At 40.4% G+C, this 21140-nt stretch overlaps 1 protein-coding gene across 1 annotated transcript; it reads right to left on the reverse strand.

The window, feature by feature from the left end:
• Positions 1-7915: 7915 nt before the first annotated feature.
• On the reverse strand, positions 7916-8392 carry LOC127704372 (putative nuclease HARBI1). The gene has a single exon (XM_052208406.1). The coding sequence runs from the start codon at positions 8390-8392 to the stop codon at positions 7916-7918; it is 477 nt and encodes a 158-aa protein (XP_052064366.1).
• Between the last annotated feature and the right edge of the window lie 12748 nt (positions 8393-21140).

Here is a 21140-nt window from a genome sequence, read left to right on the forward strand (position 1 = left end):
GCAAATTGGACAAACATCATTTTATAAATTTAGGGGTATTTCATTCCGAGGATTGATTGATTGATTGATTAGTGTTTAACGCCACTTTCAACACTATTGTGCTATTTCGTTGACAATCCTAGTCAATTAAGATTGGAGTCAAGTACACCTGCCCCGTGCGGGATTCGAACTCACAACCTCAGTCTTGACTGGCTAGTGATACAGTAGTTGGACTACTTGGACCACTTGGCCACCGAGGACCCTCATTCCGAGAAAATGATGAAACTAAGAGTTGTATGCATTAATTATAGTCCTGTTCGTCTTACGAAATACGCATGACATAATGTAAGTAAAAATAATGAATAATAATAATGATATATAAAAGGACAGTTTGTTTACTATATGCTCGAGTTCATTTCCTACTGAACAACAATAGCTAGGTGCCACTTTGTAGTCGATATTAAGTTTAAATTGCATAAATACATTTTTATTAAAATAGTCCGCTGTCTATAAGACCTAACCCCATATCTCGTTTATAGATGTCATGATAGAGCCATTATTTGGCTTTGATTTTCAGAATTATGCATTTTTTCATAATTTAGTATCTAACAGACATGAAAGATGCAGTTTAAAGCATTTTATTGTACAGTAGGTGTTTGTCATAACTCAAAATCAATTGTATCCAACTTTGGCAAGCTTTTTAGCACGCAAAGCAGTTTGTCTTTTAAATTTGAGCAGCAGCATTAACCTAAGAGATATATGATCATATATGAAAGCATCGATCATATTTTACAACTTCAGATATACATTTTTTTTTTTTTTTTGGTTATAGTTGATGTTCATATCAAAATATATACTTTTAGTAGGAATTCACCCTTTTCCAGACCCATTTTGATATTTAAATTCCTAGTTATCATCTTTTTCATCCCTTCGACAAACGGAGTTGGGAGCGGATATAGCGTTTACTCCGTTTGTCCGTCCGTCTGTCACGGTTAAGTTTTGCGTTTAGGTCTAGATCGAAAAATCTGCGAGTCAAAAAATAGGAATGCTTTACTATTAACGCGTACATCTTTGATAGTAACGAATGTCCATGAAAAAAGGGTCACCTCGACCTACATTTTACACATATTTAATTCTTGTTAAGTTTTGCATTAAGATAAAGAATCTAAGCAACTACAAGTCAGAGAGGAATGGTATCTTTTCAGTACGCGCATCTTTGATAATTACAAAGGAAAAAAGTTGGTCACTTTCACCTATATTTTACGCATGAAAGATTCTGATATAATTTTGTGTTAAGGTCCAGATGAAAGCATCAGATGATCAGATGAGAGGAATAATATTTGTTACTGCGCACTTCTTTGATAATAATGAAGGTCCGCACAAAAATTTGGTCACCTCAACACACAGGCGCTAGGCTAGCGTTTAATTATATACTGTATTATACTCTACAACAACAAAAATTCGCCACTAGTTAATATGTCTCTTAATGGAGAACTATTGTTTACTGTGAATTCTTCTCGTTGTTGTTAATGGCGTTCTTATTCTTCTCATATACAAGCTTGTCTCGTTGCTATAGTCTGGGGACTTCAGTTATTTATAGCTAACAAAATGTTTTCCATATCCCATGTTAGGATCCTCTTCAGAAGTTGTAAAATTTCATATCTGAATTTTACTTTTGATGGTAGATCCTGATTGTTTCTGCTAAAGACGTGGTGCTTCTTTCCCTGTATATGTTTCACTCACGGGGTAAAAATTGGAAAATTGTCGAAACTTATTGGATTTTTATGTATTACATAGTCCGAACTATATACTTAAAAAAGATTTTTGTTCATAGAATAGTTATTTTGCACTTAAAATTGCTGTTCCATTCCCTTTAAAAATAATATTGCAAATCTTATATGTTTTAGTAATATTTTATTTCGAATGACATCGTTGACCATCATAAACTAATTTGTTTCCAAAATACAATACATAGTTAACATCTGATAGATATTTGGTTCTTCTTGAGAAATACTGGGTCATTATATATTAAAATTGCAGTCCCAGGTAATCTGAAGATGTTTATTTGGGGTTAAATGTTCAGAAATAGACATTATAACTGTCGTAGAATACATTCGGGGTAAATTGTATAGATAGCTGTCTATTTTTGCCGAATGTATGACTCCAGTGTTGTACGGTTATCTTTGTCGTTTGTTTGTTGTCTCATTGGCGCATATCCACATCTCCATTATTCATTTGAATATGAAAGGAATTAGACATAGTACGTAGATTAAAAGGATCAACGTGTTCCATGTGTTGCAAAATATTACTGTTCAAGCGTAGAATCTGCTGTCGATGGTTGACTGCTTGTCATTTATTCATGTTCGTTTTTTTTGTTTTTTTTTTTATTTTGTTATATTTCATTCTTTGTGACAGGGTGTTTCATCCCTTTGTTGTTCCTTTGCATAAGTCATTATGATATGTTTATAAAATATTTAAAATAGAAACTATTAGTACATGTGGACAGCATTATATGAAAACAAAACGATCACTTCAGAGAAAATAAAAACAAAGATCAAAGTGGGAACAAATGATTAAATCATATTAGACATCGAAAAGAGGAAACTCCGAGTAATAGTTTTGGTGTACAGTCGACATGACACCATATTGGACGTCGATTATATATAGAGAGTTTATATATTAGGCCTTGATTTGAGGAACGGACCTCTATTATAGGTTCCCGTTGGACGTCGATCTGAGTCTTACATATATTAGACATGGCACTGAATATCGACTGAAGTGGCATATAGCTTTTGGTTGTTGAATAAGAAATGAACTCGAGGCATAGAGTATACAAATTCCATTCAATTTTTCATTATTATTATTCATTATTTTTAAATACATTAGGCCGTGCGTATATCTTAAGACGAATAGAACTATATTCAATGCATTCAACTCTTAGTTTCATCATTTCCTCGAAATGGCCTACCCCTAAATGGATAAAATAATGTGTTTCCAATTTGCAGACAGTAGCAGGACTGAGGTGTTACTTTTTCGCTGATAAAGATTACTATCGAATTGCCTAAATTACATGACTTCAATAACTGTTTCGTTTTGTTTACGGGGCATTATCAATTATGACCAGATTTGGTAATTTCCGATAAAACTTCCGAAGCTTACCAAATTTGAACCACCACCATCACTATCATCAATTATCATCATCACTCTCACTGATCATTACCTTCATCAACAAAACAAGTTATTGTGACAACTGCATATGATGTTATCACGACTGCATATAATGTTGTAACCACTGCATATAGGGTTGTCACGACTGCATATAATGTTATCACGACTGCATATAATGTTATCACGACTGCATATAATGTCGTGACCACTGCATATAATGTTGTAACCACTGAAAATAATGTTCCGACAACTGCATATAATGTTGGCACGACTGCATATAATGTTGTAACCACTACATATAATGTTGTCACAACTGCATACAATTGTGTAACCACTGCATATGATGCTGTGTGACCACTGCATATAATGATGTAACTACTGCATATAATGTTGTGACCACTGCATATAATGCTGTGCCCACTGCATATAATGACGATCATCAACATAAGGCAGTCAGGGCGTTCCATAAATTTAAGAAGGCACAATTTATTTAATGTAAAATAATTATAATAATGAGCTATGACACTTATGATATTGTTTTAAAAAAATTTATAACAATATATGCAACGATTAATTGACTATTTGTAGATATGCTAAGTACATGTTTACTTTCAGACCACTTCACTTTATTCCACTAACTTTGCGTATTAAAATTTTTTGTAAACATGTCACTAATAAACTTATCATAGATACCAGGATTAAAATTTTGTACGCCACAGATGTAAATCTTTACCCGAAAGAAAAAGGCATATTATACCACATGATATGGTTACTTCTCTAACTTAATACATGTAAAAGCTATATACCAAAATATAGTTAGTCATCCAAAATTCAATTTTTAATTTTGACATATGTAACTTCATGAATCCATCTAAAATATAATTTAGGTTTGGACTAACTTCCTTGAATGCTGTTTAACTGTGGATTATAAATGTTATACAAATAAATTTGGTTTCGCATTCACTGTAGACTATGCAATCTCGAGCATATTCCAGAGCTAGCGTTTTCTATTTTGATTTCCATGTTAGGTGTTTGTTATTGAACCAAGGAATCCAAATTGTAAACTTGAATTCATCCCTTTGTTTTACGGATACATTCGTAATGTGGTTGACCACAATGATATTTTAGCCTAGAATATATCTCTTCTGATTACTCAGCTTGAGAATAATATGATTTTAAAAGTTGATATTTTTTTTAATTCTCTCGTCTTACTGCTTTAGTGTAAATTTGTGATGCATAAAAAATAAAACTGAAGCTGTAAGTTTATTAATATCTACACCAGACAGCTCTAGTTTAGATATTAGAAGATATCCAATATTTTCATAGCATAGCATAGTGCATCACAGGTTGCGGCTCCGTTCGATCTGCATTTACAATTACGGGTGCTATTTTAGTGCTCTCTTATACAGACCTGGGGTCAATTACATGCCAAAGTAATAAATTACATTTCAATTACATTGATTTTTAAATGTAATTAATTACATAACAATTACATTGATTGTCAAATTAATTAATTACATTACAATTACATTGCCAATGTAATTAATTACTTTTCAATTACTTTTGTCCAAAGAAATGTAAGAGCTATATTACATAAGATAAAATCATAAAAATGAAAACACGCTAGAATGAAACTTTAAACAGTGAAAACATTTGTACAAGTTCAAATTTCAAACATCATTGTTACATTTAATCATCATTAGATTTTTAATGCTGATTATTTGATTGCATTTCTTTTTTTATGGAAAAAAACATTTTTGTAAATAGTTTTATATATATATTGATACAAATGAATACATTTTTTATTCTTAAAAAACTTTTTCTTAAAATTTTAAGTTTCTACTAAACATGCTAAAAATGTTTATTTAGATTTTTTAAAAACGGTTTTCTTATTCATCTCATGTGAGTCAAGCTTCCATTTATTACATCAGAGCAATGATAGCTTTTTGCCTTTATTAAATTTCCAAACTTGTCTTTTGGCAAGTCAAAATTGTCAAGTATATAGGATTCTTTTATCATATGTTTTGACTTCTATATTTAAAATTTTGTAGAATGTGTTTAAATAATAACCATCTGAACAGATTATAACATATAAATATGATGGTTTAAGAGAAAAATTGCATTTGGCAATTTTAATCAAGGGACATTTTTGTAAAATTAGTAATGTGAAAGGAAATATCCTAAGGCTAAGATTATTGTTAATTGTAAGAACAACATATTTAAAAATTATATGTCAATCATGGGCCTGTTTATCGAAACTGTCCTAAGATTCGTCCTAAGAATGTCTTAGGACAAAAGTTAGGATAAAGTTAGGACCGACTTACGACACGTCTCAGCATGCACATCGAAGCTATCTTAGGATTATCTTAGCTAGGATGTCCTAACCGATGTCCTAAGTATTGGCGTAAAAGAAAATAACAAATTAAAATTTTTTTAAATAAAATATGATATCAAATTCAACCAATAATTATAATTTTTAAATATGGTTAATTAGAAACTAAATATTAGTTTTAAATAAAAGGTAATAAATATTTTTTATATAATAATTGTACATTTAAACTGTATAAAACAAAACATAAGACAAAAATAATAAATACGTTTTATATAAAATTTTAACAAACTAACTACTAGATATATAATCGGTAAAAATCATTATATGTTTTGAGTGAGTTGAATTCGAAGTGTCACGGTTTCATTCTTTTAAAAGTTCAAAGGCAAATCTCGTGCATCTTTCATATAAATACGGAGTACTTCAACTTTTTTATAACTGTTAAAAAAATACGTGTGAAAATGAGCAAGAGACGAAATCCGAACTTCACAGATGCTGAACTACAGACTCTCCTGGACGAAGTTGAAAAGAATAAGACTTTGCTTTTTAGTAAGCTTTCGAATGTTTCAACCTATGGTGCTAAGAAGAAGGCTTGGGATTCCATCTGCAGTAAAGTAAATGCAACCAACACCGACCACAAAAGAACCGTAGATGAAATTAGAAAGAAATGGAGCACGTACACGAGTAATGCTAAAAAGCAGGCTGTCCGAATACGCAGAGAATCCAGGAAAACTGGCGGTGGACCGCCTCCTGAAGAGCTGACTCCCTTGCAAGATAAAGTTGTCGGAATTATAGGCAACACCCCCATAGACGGAATAGAAGGAGGTATTGACACATGTCCTGGCATAGAAATGGACGGAGCCCCCGTCGAAGAACCTACCCAGACAAGAGATTCTGACTCTTCAAATGAAAATGGTAAGCTTATTTTTTACCAGTGAATAAGTTATGAAAGTAAATAAACCTTACATACTTTTGTGTAGTATATATTACATATTATGTCTGTTTATTGCATGAAGACACATATAAAATACTAATTTTCATACTCGCTTATGTATAATAATTCAATAACAAACATTTCACGATTCTTTTTACCAGTCGTCCTGATCGTTCATGAAATATTTGCCACTGGACGTAAAAAAACAGCAGTCAATCAATAATTAAACCACAGTGCGTTATTTGTGTTGATTCGATTTGGCGTTAAAGAGGTGTAAATGAAACATTCATCAATCTATCAATCCTATGTAGGTGTTTGTTTAAATTAGTTCTGATTATATGTCTTAAAGAGACTGCAAGTTCCTATTTACCTTGTTCTTGTTTTATTTTGGTTGTTGTATATGACAAATGTATGTTTTTTTTTCAGTGTTTCGGTTAATCAAACACACCGATTGATCTTGACAACCACCAACCCCTTTTTTTAACAGTGACCTTCTGCATGTCGACCTTACAAATACAGGAACTATGCATGGTATTATTCATTTTTTTGACGTTTTGTTGATTATTTTCAGACATGTCCTACTGTTCAATTAGTGAATCAAGGTGTACAAGAGAAAACTTTTGTGGCAATTCGTTTTCTTCTGGTGCTTCATCTTCCAAATCTTCAAAGGGGAAATTTAGTGAACCATCACCAGAGGACTGTAAGTTGATAGAAATAGAAAGTGAAAGGTTGAAGGTTGAAAAGGAACGTCTCCATGTTGAAAAACAGAGATTACACATTGAACAGCTTAGACTAGAAATCGACCAACAAAGGCTAGTGACTGAACAACAAAAGCATCAACTATATATGGCAAAGCTCAACATTAGCATGACACAAATGGGTGTACATGTAGCAGATACACCATCAACCAGTGTAGAAAAAGACAATCCATCAAGCTAAAACTGTGTGTTGTAAAAATATTTTGCATATAAATACATCACGCTAATGTCATACTTATGTATTTAGTTAGTTATTTCATTTTAGCTTTTGGTAAATCCCTTTTGTAAACCAACGTTTCAATTTCACACATGTATTTAGTAAACAAAAAAGCACAAATACTAGTAATTTTTTGGGGCCCTTTATAGCTTACTGTTCGGTGTGAGCCAAGGCTCCGTGTTGAAGACCGTACTGTGACCTTTAATGGTTTACTTTTATAAATTTTGACTTGGATGGAGAGTTGTCTCATTGGCACTCATACCACATCTTCTTATATCTATATATGAATAAATATTATATTCATGTTCTGTTTACCCACTTTTTCTTGACATCAAATGTGTTTGCAGAAAATATCTCTACACAATACTGAATTGGAAAGACCAAAAGAAAAAGACAAAATGTATATGCACTTAATTACAAGTTTTCTGACTTGGAACATGCACATGAATATGGGAATGCTTACAACATCCCCCTTTTTTACAATGAGAAATGGAAACTAGTTTTTTTAGAAAAAAAAAATTTATTTTGCATCAAAATCTGCCATTAATCAGTCTCTGACGCACAGCAGCTCCGTCGTTCAAATTACCATTGTAGTGTTGTCTGCCAAGACGTCCACGGTCTTCAAAATTGTCTGCAGGTAATGGAAGTCTATGTATTATACAAATGTTGTGCAATACAACAATAGCGATGACAATGTCACAACATCTCTTAGGGGTATACAATAGTGTGCCACCACTTGTGTCTATGCACCGGAAACGCGATTTCAGCAAACCAAAGCTTCTCTCCACAATGCGTCTTGTCTGCATATGTGCTTCGTTGTATCCTTGTTGTTGTCTTGTCCCTGGATTAAGAACAGGTGTGAGAAGCCAAGGCCTCAGTGGATATCCACTGTCACCTAACAGCCACCCGTGTCCTATTGTTCGGTTTTCGAACATTTCACTAATGTTAGAATTAGCCCAGATGAACGCATCATGGGTTGCACCTGGCCACTTGGCAACTATATTCATGAACTTCATATCCGAATCACATACACCTTGAACGTTAACGGAGTGATAATTCTTCCTGTTCACATAAATATGTTCATCTACCGACGGCGCTCTAATTCTAATATGTGTGCCGTCTATTGCTCCTACAACATTAGGGAAATTCGCTACATTATAGATCCCTTGCATAACACTTTGCAACTCTTCTGGGTCTGTAGGCATTACGACATACTGTTGGCAAACTCTTACTAAACATTGGGTTACATCCCGGGAAATGTTTGAGACGCTTGACTTTGATATATTGTGAACATCTGCATTTACGAGTTGAAAGCTTCCAGTTGCATAAAATCGCCACCATAATCTGCAATGATACTGGAAATGCTCGTGATCTCATTGTAGGCCGTTTCAAATCATTTTCAAACATTCTACATAGGTCTAGTATCAATGGACGTGATAATCTATACATGCGTATAATGTCAATGTCATCAAGATAGTCCAGCGGATTATCATAGTCCCTAAGAAGTCTATTCCTACGAATATTATTTGCTCTTCTTCTTAAACGTATATATGCGGCGGCCATGTTTGTTTATAAATTGACCGTCCTAAATATATCCTAAAGTTAGGACCATCCTAAGACCATCTTAAGACACCTAAATTGGTATCCTAAAGTTAGGACAATTCCTAGGATTTTCCTAACTTGCGACATGTTTGATAAACCCACTTAGGACTAAGATGTGTCCTAAGTTGGTCAAAGGACACGTCCTAATCCTAAGAGAGCTTCGATAAACAGGCCCCAGGTCAATAAATTGTTATTGTTTATAATTTTTAGATTTTTTATGCATGTGAAAAAAAATTAATGAAATAAGTACAAATAAGGATTATATTACTTGTTATAATAATTAATGAAGTATTATTATTAAGGAATGCTATTTTTCTTCAACACTTTAAAATGTTTATAAAGTATTAAAAAGAAATTAAAGTACCAACTGTATGATGTGTGATTGCATCAGAAAAGCCCAAAATGTTTTTTTTTTAAATTTCCCAGCAAATATCTTAATATAATTGAGAGTAATTGAAATGTAATTCATAATTACATGGCAAAAAGGCAATTTAATTAATTGCTTTCAATTACATGTAATTGAAAATATGCTCAATTACACATTACATTGAATTACTTTCAAATTTGTAATTAATTACAGCTAATTACAATTACATTTTTAATTATCCCAGGTCTGGTCTTATATCCATATTGTGTTATATATTATTTTTTGGATATCTAATTTTCTTTACTTGCTTGATTGATATAACCACATATTGTAAGTTATGCTGTTAAATAATTTTTTTGGCAAAATATAGCCACATCCTATTTTGAGCATTATTTATTTTTTTATTTTTTCCAGAGGATTTACTTAAAAGAGTACGAGTTAATTTTGATGTACCTGTGGATGTGGAAATTAATTTATATTGCAAACATCTGTCAAACACTTATGAACATTTATCAAAGATGGATTCAACACTACAAGATAGCGCCATATATAATGGACAGGTAAAGCATGAAATTCTTTATAATAATATATTAATTTCATAGACCGTTATGGTAAAATCTGTTTTACAGATGTCTACAGAATTGTCCCAACTGTCGAAGCTACACTCCTGTTCTCTTTTTCCCTATTATGACATAATCAGATGCGTTTTATCACATAATATTCACTTGCGTGTCACCAGTAAATCAGGATTTGTTAACCTTTCGGTTTTTGTTGGGGTTTGTGTTACTCAGTCTTCAGTTTTCTGTGTAAAGTTCTGTAGAAATGTTTGTAGTTTCGTCGTCGGGCCATATTGTTGTTCGTTTTTCGTCGACATGACTTTTTATTGGTCCCTTGTAATCTTGTGTCTCTTTTTTAACTATAGATGTTTATGATTAGTCTTTCATTATATCAATACTTTTAGAACTATAATATGCTTGTTATTGCTATTGATAGAATGTGCTACTGTTTTCCGAGTGTGGCTATCAACGATGGCTGTTCCGATCTAAGGATTCTCCTAGATAGAACGATTTATTATTTGCACTTACAAGGCTGTCTTTTTTCTTTAGGTTGTCGACATTGGGAGACTGCGCATGTGCCGGTATTTCTGGACATCCGGATTAGAGCCAGGTTAAACCGGGAACCAGCACTACACTCCCCCCTGTTTTGTTTGAAGGGCCCCAACCAAGATCAAGAGGTGACATACCGCCATCCTGTTTGGCTGGGCCCCAACAAATTTCAATGCTCAGGGCGGTGCTGGTGCCAGTTCTAGGATTTACATTCTCTCACATCTGTCTTGAAAATTAAAAACCACCCCCACCCATCTGATTAAGTCTGAATCCCATATTTCAAAAATACCCAGCACTGAACTAAAAGGACAATGACAAGCCTTCCTGGCACACATCAAACAATAATACTGTGAAATGTCTGTATTAACAATTTACGTATTTACAATTTGTACACACTGTCTATTATTATAGTCCTTCCCTCTCTACACCCTTAGGCCATAAAACCTAAGGGTATTCATCCCACCCTCTTGAAGGACTCCATCCACAGTCGCTCCCTGTCTGATCGAAGCTATACCTTTTGCCACCTCCGCCAGGTAACCTGGGATGACCATACCCGGCCTGTGGAACCCAAGCGGGCCTGAAGTAAGGGGCATCCGATTCCAGAAGGAGGCGGTCCCGGGGTATCCTGGCTACCGCCAACTTCTGCTCCTCACTGAAGGCTTTCACCGATCCTGTGAATCCAAAGTGAACCTCTGGGAAATATTCCAACCATTAGTTTTGCTTGCTCCCAGCCTCCATCGAAACAATGTAGGTGGATAGGGTGACCGCTTTTTAGACTAGCCCTACACTGCCTCATACACTGAATGTGGGCCTGGGCACTATGGACATCATCCTTACCCCCTCTCACATGGAGTACCACAGGAACTCCTCCCGGTGATGCTATTCCTAGGACCCATCTTAGGGTGCTAATCTGGATCTGAGGCCGAGGGGCTCCCATCGAGAAGTCTAGACCAACCTCTCCAAGGACTCGTAATTTCCCAGCCTTGAGTAGGGTTTCAAGTCTGTAGGCTCTCTCATCTTCCAATTCCCGTGCCTTCTTCGGGTGCACCCCCATAGCAACCACCCAGCTCTGGTCTTGTACCTCGAGCTCCTTGTCTGATGGCCAAGTTAAGGGGTCGCAGAAATTGATGACCCCTTCTCTTACATCAACGTCATATTGTTGGCTACTTGGCAGCCTCATCTCCATGTACTGTCTAAGATTTGGCCTACCCGGAAGATTGGTTTTAGCCCAAGCCCTATCCAGGTGGAAGTGGGCGTCAACAGTAATAGGCCTGGGCCTTGACATTACGGTTTCTAACCTTGGGGATGCTCCCCAGCTAGCAGAAGCTTGCCTGTGGCTCTTCACTGGACCAATTCTATTCTGTGACAAGAGAGGGTCCACAGGGTACATCTCACGAAGTTCCTGACCTCTCCTCTCTCCAATCCAGGACATAATTAAGATCTGTACCCTCCAGTGAATTAATACCCCTTGAGAATTAACGGGGACCAGAGTAAATTGAGATGGTAAAGACCATCCACCAGCAGCACATACTTCCCTCATTGGTCCCATCTCCACTTGCTCAACAATCCTGAACCAGTTTTTCATCAGTCGATTGACCCAGGCAGCTAAACCCAAAATGTCAACTCTTCCCAAAATCATTTTTGACTGGGTCTGGAGGGCCTCAAACCGAGCTTTAACCAAAAGGTTAGATCTGAGCCCTCCCGACGGTTCCTGGAAAATTTCCACAAGATGTTCTCCCCTGATGTGTGGTTCTATATTGATGCCCCTAACATTACAACTATCTACAGGACACAATATAAACCCATCCTCCTCGTCCTTAGGAGACTGGAATGCAACTGGGCTAGATGGTTTGTCTCTACGGGACAGCGCTGGACGTGGAATTGAAGGCCTACCATTTCCACAAGACTGCCACAGGGTCCGTCTGGTTTCCCTACTGTTTTTCTGAGACCTCTGGCTTAGTCCATTTTCTTGCATTTCTCTAAGAAATGCCCTTCGCCTTCGCTCAGCCCGTTTCCAGTTCTCTTTTGCCCTTTTCTCTGGACCCTTGGCCCTTTGCTTGCTGGAGTTAGAGCCTGCTTTGGAGGTACCACCTGCAGGTCCCACTGTCCGTGTAGGGTCATGATCAACTGTTACCCAACGCTGGACAGGGGACTTGGGCCTTGATTCTGCCTGTCTGGCCGTTCCCTCTGTACCCTTGGGGATACAAACGGATTTCATCACGACCCTTCTTGGGGGTGATCTGTCTCTCTCCAAATCACTTTGAGTGTCTGTCCACTCGCTACGGGGCGAGGTCCTGGCCAAACGTGCCTCGAACCATCTTTCAGGAGCCTTGCCCCTTTTCCTTCCCCGGCTGGTCTCTTGGGGGCTTTGGGACTGTTCTCTAAAGGTCCTCTCCCTCCTACCTGAACGGTCAAGGTCTCTCCTGGAGAGTCTCTTTGTTAAGGCTGGTCTTCTGGACCCTGTCCCTCTGTGCCCTGCATCTTTGTCTTTCTTTTTCTCAGCCTGCTCCCTCCCAAACTTCCAATCATTGTTTCTCTTAGAACTCCCTTCGTCGCTTGCACTGCTCATCCTGCTTGAAGTTCTGAAAAATACAGGTGTATCCAACCTTACTCATCACTTCAAATGAGTGAGCAAGTTCGTTCCCTTACCCAACCTCCCCTCCCCTTTTTTTCTCATCAACTAACACCTCACTCTTTTGTAGGACGCCGGTTACGTACGCTCCTACGGAGTTTAATGGGAGTTGAGGTCGCACCCTTTGTTTCCTTGGCCTCTTTGCAAGTTTGGCATAGGTATTCCCCTAGTTCTTCAGCCTCTTGCGATGAAATACCCACACACCTCCCATGGAGCCATTCTATGCATCCATCGCACCCAACCATAAAATCCCCTATATCTGGACCCCTGCAGATGCAGTACAATTCTTCCTGAGAGCTTGCAAGGCCAGGTTCAAAATCTTCTACCCCTGACTGTGTTCCCTCTATGTTGTGAGTGGGCCTACTTATTTCAGAGCCCTCCTCACCCTTCCCTACGCCTGAATCTTGTAAAAGATCTGGTGTGGGTGGATTGTCATCCCGGGTCTGTTTAGGAGTTTGTTCTGGGTTATCTAAGGTATCCTTTTCTACCCATTCGTTCCCCTGTTCCAGTCTCTTCTTTTCCTTAACCAACCAAGGAGGGAGTACCCGATCTTTACAGATCTTTAACCTATCGTGATTGGCTGTTACCAACATTTTTTTCATTTTCACCTGTACAAGTAGGCGGAAACCTTCTGCAACACAATCCCGGGGCCCTTCCATACAGGACAGAGTTTCTTGCATTTCCCTGGGGTTGTGGCGGTATCTAATTGGTACACCAGATCCCCCACGTTGTACTGGCGTAGATTTACCCGCAAGTCATAATCCCTCTTACTCCCAAGTTGGCTAGTCTTTATGTTTTGTCTGGCAACTTCATGAGCTGCCTGCATAGCCTCGACTAATTCTGCCACATACCCATCCAAGTCTGGCGGGCTCCCATCCCTGGGGGTCTAAACATTAACTCGGCTGGGGTGTTAACTTCCCTCCCTAGCATAAGCTTATTAGCCGTAAACCCTGTTGTTCTATTAACTGATGCCCTAATTGCTCCCGCCAATTGGGCAATGTTCTCGTCCCATGCCTTTTGGGTGGTTCCCACAAAGCACCTAACTGCGGCCATTAGGGTTCGATTGAACCGCTCCACCTGCCCATTAGCACAAGGACGATATGGGGTTTCAAACGGGTACCTAAAGCGACAGAAAAACTCATTGACCGCTGCCCTTGCAGTCACTTCGGCAGTCTGGGACGGAAGGGGGACACACTCAACCCATTTGCTAAATTGGTCTACCATCATGAGCACATTCTCATTCCCTCTCTCCGTCCTGGGGAGGGGTCCGATAAAATCCAGATGGACTCTCTCCATCGGATAACCAGAATGGTAAAGGGTTTGGGGACACCTAGCAGACCTAGTAGCCTTCTTGTTCTGGCTACAATGTTTACAACTTGCTACATATCTCTCAACATCTGCCCCAAGCCCGTGCCAATAGTAACTCTGTTTTATTCTTCCCTAGTCCGCTCGGCACCTTGGTGGACCGCGGACGGAACGTCATGACACAACTCCAGAATCTCATTCCTCCATTCCGTTGGAACAACTAAACGAGGGTTTTCCCCTTTCGTAGGAATAAGAATCACCTCTCCCCGGTCTGTCATCGTGAATCTAGACCTATTCACCCAATAAAACTTTGCATGTGGACTACTACGGAAAATTTCTCCTTGCGGCGGGTCACCCTCACCCTTCAGCCCTTTTACCAACCACTTTAATTCAGGGTCCTTACCCTGACTCTCACAAATCTCATCTACTGCATATTTCCCTAAACCAACACCATATTCATCCTGAACGACCTGAATGGACATCTCCCCTGTATCTGGAGAAACAATCACATTCCCGTCTGCCACAAGTATCATTACCCTTGAAACATGAACTTCATCCAAATCTTGACCTCGGCTACTGGCCTGGCCCTGAACCCTCCTGACTTCCGGTTTGGGTGTTACCTTGGAAGCGAGGGGCACAACATAATCTACATCCTCCGCAAACCCAGACCAATGCCTATGGGCCTTTGCACAGTATTTACAACCTTTACATGGGAGATCGGACAATTCTACCTCCGTAGAGAACCCCGGGCATGGTAGTTCTGTGGGGATTCTGGAAAGTCCATCACCGTTCCCATGTTTAACACCCTGCCTGTGTTGGACTGTCATATTGTACTGGCTAAGTTCATCCATCCACCTAGCCAATTGCCCCTCTGCGTTCTTGAACCTAAGGAGCCATGTGAGACTCGAATGATCAGTCCTCACTACGAATGGACGACCCGCCAAATAATGACGAAACTGGCGGGTGAACCTCACAATAGCCAATAGTTCCTTGCGGGTTACACAGTAACGTTGCTGCTCTGGGGCCAGTGTTAAACTTGAATACGCCACAACCCTCTCTTTCCCTTCCTGGACCTGTATCAGCTCAGCTCCCAAACTTTTATCGGAGGCATCACAGTCCAAGATAAAGGGATCCGTGGGATTCGGTAGGGCGAGTACGGGGCTGAGGTCAAGGCCATTTTCAATTTTTCGAAGGACTCTTGCTGTTCAGTTTCCCACCTGAATGGTCTTTTACCTGTGACCTCTTGGAGGGGGACAGCTATTTTTGAATATGCCTGAATAAAGGATCGATGGTAATTGGCAAAGCCCAAGAACCTCTCAATATCTTTACTATTGTTAGGGATAGGCCAATTTTTAACATCTTCAATATAGCCTGGGCCTATCTCCATACCACCTTCTCCTACTACCCTCCCTAGAAACTCCACTTTCTGTTGTAACAACTCACACTTTTTCGGTTTGAGTTTGAGCCCATATTCCCTGAATCTTTGCAACACCGCCCTCAGATTGGTGAAGTGGACCTCTAGAGTTTGGCCTAATACCAAGATATCATCTAAGAACGCCAAGACTATGTCCCACGTGAGCCCCCGTAGGACCAGATTCACAACTCTTGCGTACGTGGCCGGACTGTTGCACAAACCAAACGCCATCCTGGCGAATTCAAACAACCCGTACTTTTTAATGAAGGTTGGATCACCCCCGCCTCGAGCATTCGCTTCAAGTGGGCTTCCTCCTCTTGGGCAAACCCCGCAGGCGTTCGCCTCATTCGCTGCTTAATGGGTGGGTGGTCCCCTGTATCAATGTGGTGTTCAATGAGGGAGAAGTTGCCCAAGTCAAATTCATTGGCCGCAAAAACATCGCCAAAGTCCGACAATAGAGAAGCTAACTGCTTTTGACCCAGGGGTCATTCCCTTGGGCCAACTCAATCTCCTTGCCCGGTAGTATTTCAACTTCAACCGGCCGGGCTATCATCTCATTCTCTGGGATCGTCACGTGCTTATCCGAAACATTCATCAAACAAATAATAGGGCTACGCCCCGGGGCCTGTAAAGTTCTGGGGGACTAACAGTTCATCATTGGTACAGGCCACAACCACATACCCTGACAACTCCTCACTGAGATTACATGATACCCTCATAACTGAATTCGGGGGAACAGTGACCGTCCTATCCAAGACTACATTAGCTTCACGAGGGACTTGTCCCACCGCGCCAGATGTCATGGGGATAACTTCATCTCCAATTTTCAAATGCCCTTCTAACATATCCAATGCCACTCCCTTTTCTCTCAACAGATCAAAGCCCAAAAGCATGTCATCTGAGATGGGAGCTACATAGATATTTGCTTCCATCACTCGTGCACCCAACTGAATTTCAGTGGGTCCCACAATGAATCCATTCATTTGCATACCCCTACCCGCCGTGTGCATTATGACCTCCTTAAGAACGGGTGGGACAGCCTTCAGGGACTTGTACACTTCCTCTGAAATAAGTGTCACCTCTGCAGCAGTGTCTACAACTGCAAACAAACTCTGCCCTTGAACCTTCACAGGTACCCTTAAACTGAACCAGAACGAAGTCGACAGACTGTAACAACGCCCTCTACATTCTCAGGATCACCTTCACTGTATTGCATGCCTGTCACAAGAGTGTTATCTAGTTCACTACCCGAGATCTTGTCACCAGGTTCCCTAGTTGCTTCACTATACCCGAGGGGAGGGTCATCTTCAATCTCGGGAATCCCGTCCCCTGTCGAGTCTGACCAATTTCCCGACTTTTCAGTATTTGGACCAACTTTTCCCCATTCAATCGACTTGCACGAGTTGTCAAAGAAATGTTTCCCTGGGTCTTCACTTCGAGTAGACTCTGGCTCATGTGCACCGAAATCATATGACCCCTTGACCTGCTCTGAAACCTGTGGTGTATCCTCACGGACACACCTGACCTCGCTCACACTATCACACGAAGAACCTATTTCACAAATCAAATCTGACTTTTTAGCTTCAACTGATTCCTTGTTATAACGAAGACTGACAGGGGGGTCCAAATTCATGTATTCCCCTGAATCCAAATGCTGGGCATATGAAATGTACTTTGCTGGAATAATACCCTCCTCATTCCCTGAAAACAAAATAAGTCCACTGGGGGACCGGAAAAACTTGTAACCGTCCTGCTGAGCCTCCTTTATATCGACTTGAATGATTATTTCCCAATGCGACTTTAGACTATCTGGGACCTGGGTACTGAAATGAATGTGAACCCGGCCCATCCTATTTATTCCCATGCCAACTATCCCGTCCCATCCCAACATACTGGTGCAGTGGTATGCTCTTGTTACCTCACCCTGCTTAATCAATACCAGGTCAGAATCATGTATGGGAATGGAGTGACCATGATCTGCCTTAATCTTTAGTCGACCTGTTTTATCATCGGTTGACAACCCAAACCTTTTATTGTCGTCCAATCTTACCACCCTACAAATATCTTCAACCGAGTACCCCTTTAGACCAGGTTGACAACTCAAGATTTCATCAACAAAAAGGTACCCTCCCGATTGGACCTCATTATTGTATTTCTGGGCCCATGTCTTAAGATAAAGGCCAAAGTCTTTGACAAGTGGCGATCCGCCTGACGAGGGGCAATGCCCGCTCCCTCACTCTCTGTTGAGGTTGAGTCAGATCCCACATTACCCCCTAGACTTCCTTCCTCCCTACTACTTTCAAAATCATCTCCCTCCCCTGTGATGTTTCTTTAGGCTTTGGGGGGGCTTACATGTAAGAAGCATTGGTTCCGGTAACCCCACGTCAGATAAAGGTTCAGTCCCACTATCAACAGTGTTGTATCTGGATGTTACATCCATGACTGGAACACCCCCTTGTCTGTGGGGTTCTCTACTACTTCCCTTACCCCACTCTCGGTGGTTTCGCCCTTAGTGAGACCTGTATCTATTGGGAACTGGCTCTGGCCTCTCGAGCAGCTCCGTTCATGTTTAAAGCCTCCTTTGAGGCAGCTCTAACCTAGTCTGCGAAGGTCACAGCTTTTTCCCTATTCCTCATGGGACAGTCCCTCTTCATATGCCCAGGGCGGTCACAATGAAAGCAATTCGCCCGGGACCCGGGGGATGGACTGCGGGAAGGGGACCTCCGAAATTTGGGGCAATCCCGCTTAAAATGGTTTTGGGAACCACAGCTGTAACATTCCATCCTCGCTGGAGATTGATTTCTCAGAGCTGGTTGGCTAGGAGCAGGGGCTTGAATTACAATCTTTTTAATTTCAGACAGTAATTCTGACTGCATCTTATCAATCTTGTCTTCCACCCTCTCTATGTCTACCTTCCCAGGGGTCTCTGATTCCCTCTTGGATGGAAAAGTGGTAGCTGAAACAGTGGGGGTCATGACTTCCGGTTCATACGAGTACCCCCTATTAAGGTTTGCCTGTATCACTTCCCTTTTAGGACCCCTACCATAGATAGCCTGTTGGTTGTGTTGGAACCATTTCATTTTATCAATGGCCTCCTCAATACTTTTTGGACGGACATTTGAGGCTGCAGTCCCCGCCTCCTTGTCAGACACACCCTGACACAACCTGAGGACCGCCTGCTGGTACATGTGTTCCCTAGGTAGGTCCCTGAATGCCTTTGTAGCAAGGGATAGAACCCTGTCAGCTCAGTCTTCCAGACTTTCGTCTGCCTGTTGACGGGCAATCTGAAATTTGACCTGAGCGGTTTCTGGTAACTCTTTATATCCGAAACGCTTTTCAAACTTTTCGATCATATCCGTGAATGACATGTGTTTATTTCTGTCGGTCAACATTGCGTAATATTCACTGGCCTTACCCTCTAAGCACAAACAAATTTGATCCTTACACTCCTGTGGGGACCATTCATATACCTCCGCATACCGTGAAAATTTCACATAAAAGGCTTTCCAATTTGATTTTCCATCATACTTTAAAGTTTTGGGTGCATGGTCAACTTTTTTTGTGTGGCTGGGATCCCTGCACCCTTGACCTTGCTTGAATTCCTGATGGCGGCCCTTGATTGTATGGTGTGAAATCTACTTGTACCTGGTATTGTGTTGCATTTGGATGTGTCTGGTTATGATCTATGCCATACCTGTAATCTTGCCCCCTGCCATTTTGTCCCGAATGTGGGGCTGTATTGGACCTTACTTGGACTGAGCCATCCTCATATGGGGTACCTGAATACTGTACCCTTCCCCGCATGGGCTGTGGCCCTACACGGTAAGGTATTGTAGTTCTGCCGATTACCTGTGTATTCATCTGACCCACATCATAATGGTTTGAGGGTGGGGCTTCGTTTAAGTGTGGGAGGGGGGGCCTTAAATTTTTCCGATCCCTGGGTCCTTTTGATCTTTGGCTGGCCTTCCCTTGTTGGTGTTTTTCATACCTACTTCTTGGGTGTCTCACCGGGTCTCCACGAGTTGTGATCCACACCATCTTGGTAGTATGGTGCTGGGGAGAAGCCCTGGGACTCATCAAGATTAGCCCCGGGCTGAGATGGACCCCCATAACCTTGTTGTTGGTATCCAGTATTTGAATTTTGGAATGGTGGATAGCACTCCCCTTTTACATTACCTGTGTGCCCCTTCTCATAATCATGAGCCTGGGACCTGTACCTGTTGTCCCTCTGGGCGGGGTTTAATTGAGACTTATATGTGTATGGGGTATCCTGCCCACCATACGCCCCCTGGGGCTCAGTATCCCATGGCACACTGTCATCATCCGATTCCCCTAAAAAGGCGGAATTCATAAGACCAGGGTCCCCTGGGGTCTGTATGTCTGACCACCCTTGTTCCTGTTTTACTAGGAAGGGGCTCCCCTCATTGATGATGTTCTCGCCCTGGTCACCCTGTCTACCCTCTGCAACATTTCATCATACTCCCTACGGTCATGAGTGGTCGGGCCGTTGGGAGGGGGCCTGTATGGTAATCAACAGGCCGGGAAAAGTCTACCCTGTCTAGGAGGTTGAATGTTACCCTCAAATAACTAATACCCGACAGGTCACCCTCTGTGATGAACCCTTTCCCCTCTCTAATATCTAATATCTGTTCCGCTATGCGGGGCCCGACCCCTGGGAGTGTTAACAACTCTTGGTTGGAGCACTGGTTTATATTTACCCGTGCCATTGTTTACCTTTTGGTGTATATGGGTGGGCAAGTGTTATGACAAATTATTTTATTTCAAAATAAATAACAATACACAAATACAATTGCTTACCTTTTGGTGTGTATGGGCTGACAATTGTTAGGACAACTTTATTTTATTTCAAAATAAATAACAACAATTATACACAAAGACAATTTGCAGTTGGTTGTTGTTTCTGCAAAATCCGCCTTGTTTGACAAGTGGATGGCGGCTACAAGTACCTGATGTTACTATCGGTGATGTTAAATAAGTTTAATTGGGCCTCAGTGTCACGTACACTTGGCAAATTCAAAAAGTTTGTTGTAAAAATCAATGTTGTTTACCGGGAATGAACTTCCGGTGATGCACTTCGGGACAAGAACTGGATCCGCGGGAGGTAATTCTTGGCCCGGGAACCAGAACAAACTCAAAGTGGAAATTTAAATAAAAAAACAATCATGAAATTGACAAACCGCCAATCGATCTGACCCTTGAATAGTTTTCTACCCCGAAAACTACCCAATTATCCCTTTTCCTCCCCTGAGTCAAAACTGTCTCATCCCTGAATCAAAACCCGATCCCCTGATGCAGACAACTTTCTCAG

Source organism: Mytilus californianus, unplaced genomic scaffold (genome assembly GCF_021869535.1).
Source record: "Mytilus californianus isolate M0D057914Y unplaced genomic scaffold, xbMytCali1.0.p SCAF_6, whole genome shotgun sequence".
Taxonomy (NCBI): Eukaryota; Metazoa; Mollusca; class Bivalvia; order Mytilida; family Mytilidae; genus Mytilus; species Mytilus californianus.

Excerpts from the sequence above, each read along its gene's own strand:
- LOC127704372 (XM_052208406.1), bottom strand. The coding sequence starts at position 8,392 with ATGAATATAGTTGCCAAGTGGCCAGGTGCAACCCATGATGCGTTCATC.